The sequence below is a fragment of the Heteronotia binoei genome, chromosome 1 (genome assembly GCF_032191835.1).
Source record: "Heteronotia binoei isolate CCM8104 ecotype False Entrance Well chromosome 1, APGP_CSIRO_Hbin_v1, whole genome shotgun sequence".
Lineage (NCBI taxonomy): Eukaryota > Metazoa > Chordata > Lepidosauria > Squamata > Gekkonidae > Heteronotia > Heteronotia binoei.
In genome coordinates this window covers 191,165,518-191,179,447 of record NC_083223.1, presented here as the reverse complement: position 1 = coordinate 191,179,447, position 13,930 = coordinate 191,165,518, and the positions used below count along the sequence as shown (strand labels likewise).

Below are 13,930 nucleotides of genomic sequence, written 5' to 3'. Positions count from 1 at the left end.
TGAAATGCATAAAATATCCAGCATACTATTCTGGAAAAATATCTAGGATTATCTCATTTACCCCAATGTATTCAGTCTATTCAGCAACAGAAACTTGCCCCCCATCTTTTTGTTGCTCCTTTCATGCAATGCAAAAGGCATGTGCAGCGCATTCCCTGATAGGGATGAGAGTGAAATAAAAGCTGAGAATGATTATATGTGGCCCTAGAAGCCTTGAAGAAGTATGTTCAAGACAGGAAGTTTCCGCTGGTATTTTCATCCCTCCTGTAATGATCAGCCAGAAGTGTGCAGCATTTAGAGTGCCAGATGAGGAAGATCTGGGCTCACACGTCTACTCAACTATTGATCAATTCTTGACCCGTTCCTCTTTCTGACCCAAACCCACCTTAGAGGGTTGTTGTGAGTATAAACTAGGTGGGGAAGAACCACAGAAACCTATCCTGAGCTCCTTGAAGAAGGAGCAAAATAAAAGGAATTGATAGATGATAGATGGGTATTAAGATATTGCCATCTCATTTCCATAGTTTCATGGCTTCTTATGTGACCTAGAAGTCTATCCAGGCCTTTTGTATATATTAAAACATATGTGTTGGATATTAGTGTGAGGGATCGCATTCTTATTGTTGGCCTTATGATGTGTTCCTTTGTGTAGCTTGGTTTTTAAACACCAATAAGCCTTCATGGCACAGATTTCTCCGTGACAGCATGGCTGGTACAGTAAACTCCTGAGCTTCTCATCTATTCCTTGAAGTTGTCCTTCGCAGTATCCTTGTATCTTCTGGTGGCTCAGTTTTTGGAATAACTAGAGTATATTTATTTATTTAATTTATTTACCTTAGATTTATATCCTGCCCACTTCACAAGTGGACTCAGGGTGGCTAACAGTCAAATTAAAAACAACAATTTCAGTTGTAATTTTAAAAACAATAAAACTTGAACAAATAATATTTGGTGCTATACAAAAATGTTAACATAGGCGGATCAGTTTATATTGATGTCATAATTCTTCTGTTTATCTGTTAGTGGTCCTTCTTCTGTTTATCTGTTAGTGGTCCTTCTGATGGTGTTGCTCATCAGACAATCTTAAGTATAGAGAGCCATGGTATGTATATCCCTCCATATGTCCCGACAAACAAAGCTAAGCCCCAGTCAGTATGCTTTTGATACCAGTGATTAAATGCCATACCTTTCTGATTAGGAAACCACAAACACTATCAAAGCACTTCCAGTTGTACACATGCTCAACATACAAGCATGCAGACACAAGATTATCATTCCTAAATTAATTCCACTGGTTCATTAACATTTTTTTTGTTTCCCTTCCATTTTTACCCATTTTGGTTTCCAGGCAATCAGTGCCTGTTAAATATTCTACCAAGCGTGATATTGCTCTCCTGTCTCCATCTCCTGACATAGTTGCAGTAATTTGCTGAACTCAGCTCCTATACTCAACTTTCTTTAAAAAACAGAAAGCCCTCAGAACCAACAAACCTATTAATAATAATAATTAAAAGAAAATTTGACAAGTGGGAACAGCACATCTAAACCTCATGCTGTGTCTGTGTGTGTGCGCGCACACATGCAAGAGAGGAAAAAAGGAGAGAGGAAATGTGAGCCTGTAAGGAAGGATGAAGAGTCAGCTGTTTTTTTTCTTTTTTTTCTTTAATAACTGCATTTGGAAACCTACAGTGGCCCGCATGTTCAAAACCCATTTTTAAAAAAAGGCAAAATGGGAGAGGGGGGTCAGTAATAACCCTCCAGGGCAGAACATATAAACTCATTCTTCCTTATCAAATCAACAGTGCAAAAACTCAAGTACTCCCTGGCCACTTCACAAATTCCTGTTTTAGATGCATATCTAACAATCATTACAATTAAACGGTTGTATGCCCTGACCTGGATAGCTCAGGCTTGCCTGATCTTGTCAGATCTCAGAAGCTAAGCAGGGTTGGCCTTGGCTAGTATTTGGAGGTGACCTCCAAGAAATAGCAGGGTCATGATGCAGAGGCAGGCAATGGCAACCACCTCTGAATCATCCCTTGCTCTAAAAATAAGTCTAGCTCACCACCTAGTGGTGCATAATTCTAAAAGAACTTATGGCTGCCAGACAATCTTAAGGATCTCCTGGCTATCTTATACACAATGCTGTTGCACTGAGAGATGCCTCGTTGTTGTTGTTTATTAGTTATATACCCTGAGGGGAAGGCAAGATAGGAATATCCAGGCCAGGAAGTGCATACCATCAATTCCTGAGAAGACAACCTGTAGTCTGAAACAATATGGATATCTTGAAAGTATGTAAATGCAATCAAGAACTGAAGAAAAACAAACAGGCAGGGTTAAGACTATTGACTGCCCAAAGTCTGGCTTACTGCAATAATTGTTCTGATCTATAAAAAGGGGATCCAACGAATCTGATGAATTACCATCCAGTAAGCTTGCTGTCCGCTATAGAAAAACTCTATGTTGTAATGCTTCTTGAAAAGTTAGGGTCTTGGGTGGAATAACATATTTGAACAGGTTGGTTTTAGAAAAGGAACTAGTACATCAACCACTGCCATACCCTCCAATTCTTGGTTGATAAATACATGAGTTCTGGAGAAGGCATATTGGCAACTAAATGGACCTAAAATCAGCATTTGATCAGATTTCTATGGGAAAAACTGAAGAAATATGGCATTGAACCACATCTCGTTTACTTAATCCAACAAAAGAGCCAGTTTAGTGAAGTGGTTAAGTGTGTAGACTCTTGCCTGGGAGAACCAAGTTTGATTCCCCACTCCTCCACTAGCAGCTGCTGGAATAGCCTTGGGTCAGTCATAGTTCTTGCAGAGTTGTCCTTGAAAGGGCAGCTTCTGTGAGAGCTCTCTCAGTCCCACCTACCTCACAGGGTGTCTGTTGTGGGGGAGGAAGGTAAAGGAGATTGTGAGCCACTCCGAGATTCGGAGTGGAGGGCAGAATATAAATCCAATATCTTCTTCTTTTTTTTCTTTACAACCACCTCTCCACCTGGGTTAGATGCCGGGAATTAGGAGAGCCACTGGAGCCATTTATCCTAGACAAAGGAGTCAAGCAAGGATGTTTACTTGCACCCCTGTTGTTCAATTTATATATAAATGATCTCAGACCCTGTCTCCTGAAGGAAGCATATAATCTTCCACATTTATCTAAGCACGAAGTCCCAGTTCTTCTGTATGCTGATGATGCAGTGATAATGTCTAGGAAAATATCTTCAAATGGGACATAGCAGGCCAACTTATGGAACAGGCCAATCAATTTAAATATCTGGGAATCCACTTTGAAGCATCTCTTACATGGAAAATACACTTGGATCTAGGAAAAAAAGGGCCTTGAGAGTAGGGAGGACAATTGTAAAATACTTCTACTCATTGGGAGGTGAATTTGTTCCCTCAGTCTTAACCAATTCCTGTACAATGTGGACATTAGGACTCAGACCACTTCTGAAAAAATGGATTCCATCCATTACAACTTTTTCTGATGCTTATTGACCACTTTCAGTCTTGGGCATAGCACTGAGAGCGAAACTAGGCAAATTATCAATGGAAGCTACTCTCTTCAAAGTAAAGATTTTAAATCTGGAGCAGAATTTACTCTACTTGGACTTATCCAGACAGATAAACATTATAGCGAATGGGATCAACTACTGGAAAAGAAAATGAAATGCCTAGGAATAACAAACGGTATGATTAAAAATACAGAAGCTAAAGACATTATAAGACAAAAAGTGTGTAAGGATGTTATAAGTTGGATGTTATAAGTATGTCTATTAGGGTGTGCAGAGTATGTTCATCACTCTATTTGGAAATTGCACTCCCAGTACAACTGCCCAAATAGTTTTATCAATTGACAAAGTAAAAGAAGAGCTCTTACTCTGGCAGGAATGAATACTTTTCCTTTGGCAATTTTGGAGGACAGATATAGTAGAGTATCATACTCTATTATTATTTTTTTTATTTATCAGATTTATATCTCGCCTTACCCCAACAGGCTCAGGGCAGCTAACAACAGCTTTAAAACATTAGCAATTTACAAACATATTAAAATTAAGTACATAAAAACATTTCCATACATATTAAAAATCCAAGATGGCAAGCTTCTGATTTCCATTATATTAGTTCAGTGAGATTGTTGGTGCTGAAGGTAATAGCCACCTCCCCCTAACCATTAAAGGTGAGCTTGAATAGTTCAGTCTTACAGGGCTGCAGAATTGTGGCAGGTCCCGCAGGGCCCTGATGTTTTCTGGGAGGGCATTCCACAAAGTGAGGGCTATTACTGAGAACGCTCTGGCTCTAGTGCTGATCAATCAAGCTTCTTTCAGTCCGGGGATCTTGAGAGTTTGAGACGCTGAACGTAGTGCTCTCTGGGGTACATATGGGGAAAGGTGGTCCTGAAGATAGACAGGTCCCAGGCCATATAGGGCTTTAAAGGTTATAACCAGCACCTTGAAGCGAATCGGGAATGCCACAGGCAACCAGTGTAATGCCACAGGCAACCAGCTTTCAGCACAGGCTGAATGTGCTCCCATACAGGTAGCTCCATTAACAACCTGGCTGCTGCGTTTTACACCAGTTGCAGCCTCCGAAGTTGAGTCAAGGGCAGCCTCACGTAGAGGGCATTACAGTAGTCTATTCTCAAGGTGACTGTTGCATGGATCACTGTTGCCAAGTCATCGCGCTCCAGGTATGGAACCAACTGCCTTATCTGCCTAAGATGGTAGAATGTGCATTTGGCAGTAGCTGCTACCTGGGCCCCCATTGGCAGCGAAGGCTCCAGAAGCACCCCTAAGCGCTTGACCCTTGACACTGGCACTAGTAGCATGTCATCAAAGGCCAGCAAGGGGATTTCCTACCCAGGCTGCTGCGACTCAGGCACAGTGTCTTCACTGGATTCAATTTAAATTGATTCTGCCTGAGCCATTTCACTACAGCTTGCAATACCAGGTCCAGATCTTCCAGGGCGCAGCCAGACTGGCCTTCCAACAATAGATACACCTGGGTGTCATCTGCATACTGGTGACAACCCAGCCTGTATCTCTGGACAATCTGGGCAGAGGGGTGCATGTAGATGTTAAACAACATCGGGGAGAGGACTGCCCCCTGAGGGACCCCACAAACAAGAGGATGCCTCTGGGACAACTGCTCCCCTATAGCCACCCTTTGTCCCGGGCTTTGGAGAAAAGAGGTAAACTATTGAAGGACAGACCCTGAATCCCCACGTCAGCAAGGCAGCTGGACAGAAGCTGGTGGTCAACTGTGTCAAATGCAGCCGACAGATCTAACAACAATAGCTCAGCCGAGCCACCCTGATCCAGATGTCTCAAGAGATCATCCATGAGGACGACCAGTACCGTCTCCCATGGCCTGGCCAGAAGCAACATCCAAGAATCCCTGTAACTGTACTGCTAATAGAACATGGAGATGCTCATATGATAAAACTGAAATTTTCAAACATACAATTATGCCCTATATTCAACAAGTGGAAGACTAATTTAGTCACCCCTTTACTTAAAAATTTGGAATTGCTAAATGTGCAAGCCCAGGTGTCATGTCTACTGTTGGATACAAATGATTGTGTCACCCTCTCAGTAGCAAAATTCATAGGCACAATAATAAAATATAGGAGAAATAATACTGAGTAAGGTCTCCTAAAATAAATGGTTCTAACTTGTGCTTAAGGTGATAGCAGAAAAGATAGATAGATGAGCAGAGATGACAGACAGACAGACAGACCAGTAGGCAGACTGACTATTGACTGGGAAAAATACATTTACAAACGCACAACACATTAACTTTTCATGGTGCCAGGTTGGTTGCCATGTAGATTGTGGCAGCTGGAATGTGCTTTGCATAGCATGTGACATCTAGGGGTGCTGATTTCGACTTGGAAAATTCCTGGAAATTTGGAGAAGGTAGAATTTGGGGAGAGGAAGCAACTAAGAATGGATGTGATGTTCCTCTGTTTTCCTGTCCTCCAAAGTTGCTATTTCTTCCAAGGGAGCTGATCTTGGTAGTCTGAAAATCAGTTGTAATTTGACGAAAATTCCAGGTATCACCTTGAAGTTGATAACCTTAAAGACATCGCCATTAGCTGCCTATAACAGCCCAAAGATGGCTCAGCCTGGCTAGGTCTGCATACTATGTAACAATGCAGAATTTTGCCTTTCCAATGCCAACTGCAATATTTTTTTCATTGAATTTTTCTTGAAGAAATCCTTGTTCTCAAAAGGTAGCAAATGGCAACTTTCTCATATTTCAACAAGAAACTGAAGGTTTTTTTTCTGGACAATGAACAGTTTGTCAGTGTTATTTAAAGAAGGGGAACTCTTATCTTTGTTGAATATCTTCATACTGGCATCCATACTGAAATATTTATTTTATTTAGTTAGGCAATCCATTGGTATGCAGTTTAAGTGTTCACAGTTATAATAGTTCTGGCAACTTATCATTAAAGACATCTACAATACCTTGCTATCTGCAGAAACTGGCATTTCCTAATGCTGACATTCCCACTAGTTACACAGGTCATTTTTTTTATAAACAGCAGTGTTTCTCTCATGTGCTTTCTGATATCACTTCTGTCTCAATGGTGGCAGCTGCAGGAGCATGAATTTGTGCCTGTAAAACAAAAACACTGTCAGCCCTCTCTATTGCAATATTCTCCCAGGAAACTGATGAAGCAACTTTTCTGTATATTTTTTCTTTAGTTAACATTAATATTACATTTTTATCCTGCCTTTCTTCCAGGGAACTCAGAGTGATAATGAATGGTCCCTCCCTTTTGTCATCCTGACATTCCTATGATATAAATTAGGAGAGAGTGACCCATATCGTTGGATGAATTTGTGCTTCCTCTGTAATTCTCTTACACAGTAACCACTCACATTGACTCTGTTTTTTTCTAAAATGTCACTGGTACACAGAGTAATTCTAGCTGCCCAATCCATAGCTTCATGGTTTGGTCAGCTATGAGTGTTCTGACTTCTCTTGACTAGATTTAGCTAGAAGGAACTGCCCCTTTGCCATGGTAATACCCTAAAAGAAACTGAAGTGCATCTGTTGCTTCACTTGACCTAGATGATCATGGCAATTTCTGGCAATTTCTGTGATTTTCCAGAAAACTGGTGGCTGCCCAGCTCCAAGCATTCCAAGGGAGGCAAAACTAGTGGATAACTTTCAATTGTCTAGCAAATCCTATTGAATTACCTCAGACAGTGTGGAGTTAGAAGTATTTGTCTTGTGGTGATCTTGTCCCAGCCTTTCATGTATGAAAATGCATGGACACTCAATTTTCCTTTTGGCATTTATTTTCTCTCTTGATTCTAGTGTTCTGAACCGAACCCCTGTGCATCTGGTCCATGAAATCATTTTGGTGGATGACTTCAGTGATGATCGTAAGTGGCTGCCTTACATTTGAAAATGGGAAGGAGAGGGGGAAAGGGTGTATTTGTGTGAGCAGAGAAAAAGCAATGGCTGCTAGGATCTTCATGAAACTGAAAAACTGAGGATGCTAAGAGCAGAAGGAGATGCTGTCTTCTAAGGCTTATTTGCTGTCTCTGTTGAAGTCCACAAGCTGGTGGTCTGAACACTGAACATTTTCAGGTGTATATTGTCCCTATTACTCATCCCACTTTCCTCTTGCTAATTATCTGACCTGAAAGCCTGTGAAAGTAATAAAAATGTATGCAGCTCTCTGCTTGTGTTTCTACAGCTGATGATTGCCGTTTGCTGGTCAAGCTACCTAAAGTGAAATGTTTACGCAACAGGCAGAGAGAAGGTAAGAGTTTTGTTGCCAAGTGAGGGGAGAAAGGATATGGCAAAAGAAGAGAACATGCTGGGGTGCTGTAGTTGTAGCAGGCCTTGTAGCAGGCCCAGAAAAAGTTTCAGGAGTTAACAGTGTTTCAGCAACTCAGTGTACTCTTGAGTATTTCATCATTTTTGGAAAGTTTATAACAATTGCATCTCAATTTCTTCATGAATAGTTTTTTTAAAAAATGATAAAGAGTCAAATGATAAAAAATAATGTCCTTTAAGACACTTTCCTGACCTGTCTGAGTTAAGGATGTAAAACAAAATGTCACTTCCTTAGATAATTTTGCCTCAGAGCCAATTTAAAGCTGTATTGTATACTTAGATTAATTTGTGCATATTCCTTAGAATCTTAGAGGCATGCTGATGCTCCTGCCATTTCCTTCTGTGCAGCAGATAAAGGGCAACCAAATTATCAACTAGTCTGAAGTCTGCTCCATGCCAAGGAAAGGCTAAGTTAATGGGTGACTGTAGTGGCTAATGTCACAAGCAAAACTATGCAGAGTCATTGTTTTTAATACCAACATGATTGATAATTTGGCAGGGATCTTATACTATTCTCTTTCTCTACCACTGTGACCACCATTGCAACACCTCCTCCCCCACTTGCCACTGCTGAGCTATGATAACTGCTCTGTGCTCTGCTTTCCCATTGCTCCCAGATGGTTCCAGATTGTTTTCTGCACTTCTCCTTTTTGAGAGAGAGAGGTTTCTCAAAGATACCCATGTGTTCTCTTTCTCACTCTAGACTTTATGATATGTGGATCTGGATGAACATGCCATTGCTTTGTTTAAACTTTGCACTTAATACATTGTGCTGAATTATTATTATTATTTAAACTTGATGAATTGCCCCATCACAGCTAGTGACAGACTCTGGGTGATGTACAACATTAAAATAGAATACATATATTAATATCAATCAGGGCTTTCTTTGAGCAGGAATGCACAGGGACGTAGTTCCAACTGGATTGATGTCAGGGGTGTCGCCTAATATGCAAATGATTCCTGCTGGGCTTAAAGCCCTGTGTGGAACAATGGGGATGTCAGGGCTGTGTGGCCTAATATGCAAATGAGTTCCTGCTGGGCTTTTTCTATGAAAAAGCCCCTGATATCAATAAAATCAGTTACATTAAAAATAGATTACAAAACCCTGATGGTGTCTCATTTAAAGTGCTATTGTTTAGACTTTACATCAGGGGTGGGAGGGGGGATCCCCCCCAGTGGGGGTGGGGAGAAGAATGTGCCAGCATGGTAATCATCACTGTTCTTATGCAAAGTATTGGCGGAACATCTCTGTCTTACAGGCCCTGCAGTACTGTAAAAGATCCCACAGGGCCCTGATGTCTTGGCCCCTGTTGAGGACAGCCGGACCTCTTTCGGGCTTCAATTTATCATAAATTATACACACTGCTTTGCTTAATATGAGTCTCCTATATTACCAGTTCTCTGAGGTTGGCTGCTGAACATTACCAGTTCTCTGAGTTATATGAGGGATTCACTACTGCAACTGCTAACTTGTTCTGTAATGTTAAAAAGAGGCCACATGAGAAGTGATTTGGATTGCAACTGAGGCAAGCGAAGAACGGCGAGTCAATTAACTCATACCACACATGCCGTTTTCCCAATATAAATGTTTCCTAGATTTCTATTAGCCTCATAGGAGACACTGGAAGATGGCAACAGAAAGTGCCACCAAGTAGAAGAAGAAGAGATTGGATTTATACTCTGCCCTTCACTTGAAGTCTCAGAGCAGCTTACAATCTCCTTTTTCTTCCCCTCCCCACAACAGACAATCTGTGATGTAATTGGGGCTTAGAGAGTTCCTTTGAGAATGGCTCTTTCAAGAACAACTCTTTCAAGAACTGTGGCTGACCCAAGGTCACTCAGCAGGTGCATGTTTAGGAGTGGGGAATCAAACCTGGTTCTCCTAGATTAGAGTCTGCACACTTAACTACTACACCAAATACAGCTGATTTATGGCAGCCTTATAGGATTTTCAAGGCAAAGATGTTCAGAGCTGGTTTTGCCATTTCCTGCCTCCATGTCATGACTCTGGTATTCCTTGGTGGTCTTCTGTACTAACCAGGGTGAAACTTGCTTAGTTTCTGAGATCTGATGAGATTGTCTAGCCTGGGCTATCCGGGAAGATACCAGTGTTGTAGCCACCTTCTTCCCCTGCTACAGCTAACAGCAGATTGGAGGCATTTTTGTCAGGAAATGGTGCCTGCAGTAAGAATTGAACCCTTTCCCCCTCCAGTGCCACCTCCTCTCTGAATAATGCCCCATTCCCAGAAGATCTGCAGATCCAATCATGGATCTCCCACATAATGGCTTGGAACCTATAACTGCATTCCACACATGGTTTACTCCAGTGGCAGTGCAGGATGGTTACTGTGCTGCTTGTATTTCTATTTGCATGTGACACACTGAAAGCCATTGATATTGCCCAAACAGAACTCCTAGCTGCAGAAGAAGCAAGCTGTGCTATTTTCTTCTTTCTGGAAGATCTATGACTGTCCCACCCTGGCACATTATTGTATTTTTATGCTGGCTCAGCCAAGGAACTTGAGGGAAGAGACAGAATCACCCTCTTAACTTAAACTTCTGAAATGGCACGTGAGAGGCTTTATAATGTTCAAAAATAGACACAATATTTTATTCTCCTTAGAGGGGGGAAAGTCAGGTGAAATCAGGAATAAAATGTCTGAGATAAATCAGTAAGAACTCTGAGGAGTTTAATATTTTCACATCCAGCAATTGGAGTTTTAAACTTTTCACACAGCCTGAGGGGCTTTTGTTTCATTGTTTTCTAAATACTCTAGTATACTTTCTTGAGTTTATCTGACTCTTCAAGTTTCAGAAGGCAGGAATACACTACCAAGTATCCAAAATCCTTCTCTAAACACACCAGGGATCACTTCTTTAACTAGAAGATGTATTCCTTTTCCTGGCCCAAAGAGGGGGTCTTAACTGATCCTTCCACTCTTTCTTGCCAACTTTCCCAGTCCTCAGTCAGTGTTAATCTCCCAGTTCTACGAGGCCTATGCAGGCACGGATGCATCCAGTGCCACGCGAACTGCATTGACTTCCTCTTGAGTACCGGATCCAGTTCTAGGTGTTGGTCCTTACCTTTAAGGCTCTTTACAGCCAGGGGCCTGCATATCTTCAGGACCGCCTCCCCCCATATGAACCCCTTCCCTCAGTTCTGAGGTCGGCTGCTGAACATCTTCTTATAGTCCCTGGTCCTAAGGACGCCCAGCTGCTTTCAACGAGGGCCAGGGCCTTTTTGGTTCGGACCCCTACCTGGTGGAATGAGCTCCCACTGGAGATCCGATCCCTGCAGGACTTATCAGGGTTTTGCAGGGCCTGTAAGATGGAGCTCTTCCACCAGGCTTTTAATTAATCTAGCAGGCATCCTCTGAAAGTCATCACTTCCCCCAGCATTTCACCATTATGATGTTATGGCATGCTTTCAATCATCAGCGACATGCTGTTGAGTGGTTTTGCCTATGTCTTTAAAACTGTTTACTATGCTACTCCTGTTTTGTATTGTCTGTTTTTATGATATTATTTTAACTCTCTTGTTTTACTGTTGTAAGCCACCCTGAGCCCACTTGCAGAATATAAATAAAAAAATTGAATTAAATTCTCCTCAACTGTCAGTTCCAACGTCTTTCTGCTCTACTGACACTAACCAATTCAATCCCTTTGAGCCTCCTATCACTGAAGGCTCTCTAGCTATGTGAGGCATTAACCCTTCGCAATCCTTCATATGTTTACATAGCACTTATGACCTTTTAAAGTGCAGTCTATTACAAACCTCCACACTAAAGTTCTCAGTAATGATGATGACATCTGTGCTTGATGCTGGACAGTGACGAGCTCAAAAGCAGGCCATGCATGTAAGTCTGTAGTCCACTTCCTTGCTTAAATAAGTTATCCTTCTTCCATAGACAGAATAGAATCAGTAAATTCTTATTGCTCTGAATGGCTTGTCTTTACCTGGGATGGATGTCATCAGAGGCTTCATGAAGCTAGGGAAGCAAAGATTCAGGCAATTCATCTCTGAAGGTGGATCAAAAGTCACTTTGAATTGCACTGGTTTTGAATGACACTAGTTTGCAATATTCTGTGCAAACATTGGAAGGGCCAACAATTTTAGTGAATGCTCTCAAGCAAGCATTTATGTGGGAAAGATTCTTTCTTTCTTTCTTTCTTTCTTTCTTTCTTTCTTTCTTTCTTTCTTTCTTTCTTTCTTTCTTTCTTTCTTTCTTTCCCTTTCAGCAGTTGTTTCAGCACCTTTTTAAACGAAATTAGTTCTTGAAGCTGGCTATATAATCCAGCCATTTCAGGATAATGAAATTTTTGTTAGGGTATCATGGTGCTGGGAACCCAATCAGATTTGTCTAGTGGTGACATTAAGTAGTCAGATCTGATGGAAGGCAAAGCTTCCTCGCTGCAAGTGTGCAAACATTTTTGCCCTCCTTTGCTAACACCTGTCCCCCAGTTATGTTTTTATTCTACCCTTCCTTTAAGGAAGGAAGTGGTATACATGTTTTCCCTTCCTCATCCTCTTTTGTGTTATACTTACAACACTGTAAGGTAGGTTAGGATCAGAGAATGTGACTGTACCAAGGTCATCTAGTCAGATCCCTAGCTTTTTGGCAGGGCTTGAACCTGGCTAATCCATCTCTGTAACCACTGTACCAAGCTGGCTCATGGCAGTAGGGTTTTGTTTTGCTAGGGGGGAGCTACTAGAACTGCATTCCAGTCCATCATTCTCACATCTTGCTTTTTGGCACTAATTTTACAAGCTTTTTGTTTTGTTTTTATATGGATGATAGCAATCTTAAAGCAAAGGGCTTTATTGTGCATTTTACAATTCCTTGAAAAAAGTAAAGAATTCTAGGCAAACATGACATTAAAAAAAACCTTCCAGGAGATGCTGCATGCTTACAATGGTTATACAGCAGGAGTGGGCAGTTGGAAGTGGATAGTAAAATCTGAGTCCAATGCTCCATCAGAATGTAGGTGGAATCTTATTCCAATATTAAAACCTGAGTTATGTTTTTCTGTTCAGTTCTAATTTGGGTATACAGAGGCTTTAAAAATAATGTTGTCTTCTGAACTGAAGTTTGAATATATTTTAATCGTTATTAGGTTTGGCTTGATTCCTGAAGATATTTATTCTTTTGCAAGTGAAAACCACATTCATCAGGAAAATAGCAAGTATTAATTACAGGTTTCCATCTAGTTCTGATTAGAGGCATTCCTTTTGAAATGACATGGACATATGGCATTGCAGTAAACTAATGGTCAGTAACTGGTAGCAATTGAGATAGTGTCTGCCTCCACACCCCCTACCTGCCCTCCCCTCATCTATCTTTTAGGAAGGGTTATGGCTCAGTGATAGAATATCTGCTTTGCTTTATATGCAGAAGGTCTGATATTTCTTTGACTGAGAACCTGGAGAGTCATTGGTAGTCAGTGAAGACTGCTGAGTGAGATGAACCAATGGTGTGGCTCAGCAGAAAGCAGCTTCTTTGTTCCTTTTCTTCCTTCTTGAAAAGTACTGAAAGTACCAGTGTGTAAGGCATTAGAGTGTCAGACTGGGATCTGGGAGACCCAGGTCTGAATCCCCATTCTACCCTGGAAACTTGCTAGGTGACTTTAGTCAGTCACATACACTCAGCATGATCTACTTCACAGGGTTTTTGTGATGAAAATAATGGTGTAAACTACTCTGAGTTCCATTGGGGTGAAAGGCAAGGTAGAAATGAAGCAAATAAAATGTTTGTTTATTTGTTTATTAGATTTCTATTCCGGCCTCCTCGTAATGGGCTCAAGGCAGCTAACAACCAGTAAAAACACGACATTAAAGCATAAAACATAAACAATCAACAAAATGCTATACCATAAAATAAACAGTTAAAATTACATCATCAGTAATCAATAGTGCTACTGATACTATCCAAGGATCTTGTCAGGATCTTGTCATTGGTGTTAATACAGCAATGTTGGCCAAGGTTGTCAGTTATTTGGCTACTTGACAGCTGTCTCCCATTAATCACTAAACACAAGGTAGAATAGTTCAGTCTTGC

At 41.1% G+C, this 13,930-nt stretch overlaps 1 protein-coding gene across 2 annotated transcripts in view; it reads left to right on the top strand.

Annotated features, from left to right (window-relative positions):
* Nucleotides 1-13,930, top strand: part of GALNT14 (polypeptide N-acetylgalactosaminyltransferase 14) — a 392,734-nt gene that overhangs the window by 297,917 nt on the left and 80,887 nt on the right. For both annotated transcript variants that reach the window (XM_060245496.1, XM_060245487.1), the window contains exons 4-5: nucleotides 7,344-7,411; nucleotides 7,729-7,794. In XM_060245496.1, coding sequence (XP_060101479.1) covers nucleotides 7,344-7,411; nucleotides 7,729-7,794 — 134 coding nt within the window. The remainder of the gene's footprint in view (nucleotides 1-7,343; nucleotides 7,412-7,728; nucleotides 7,795-13,930) is intronic.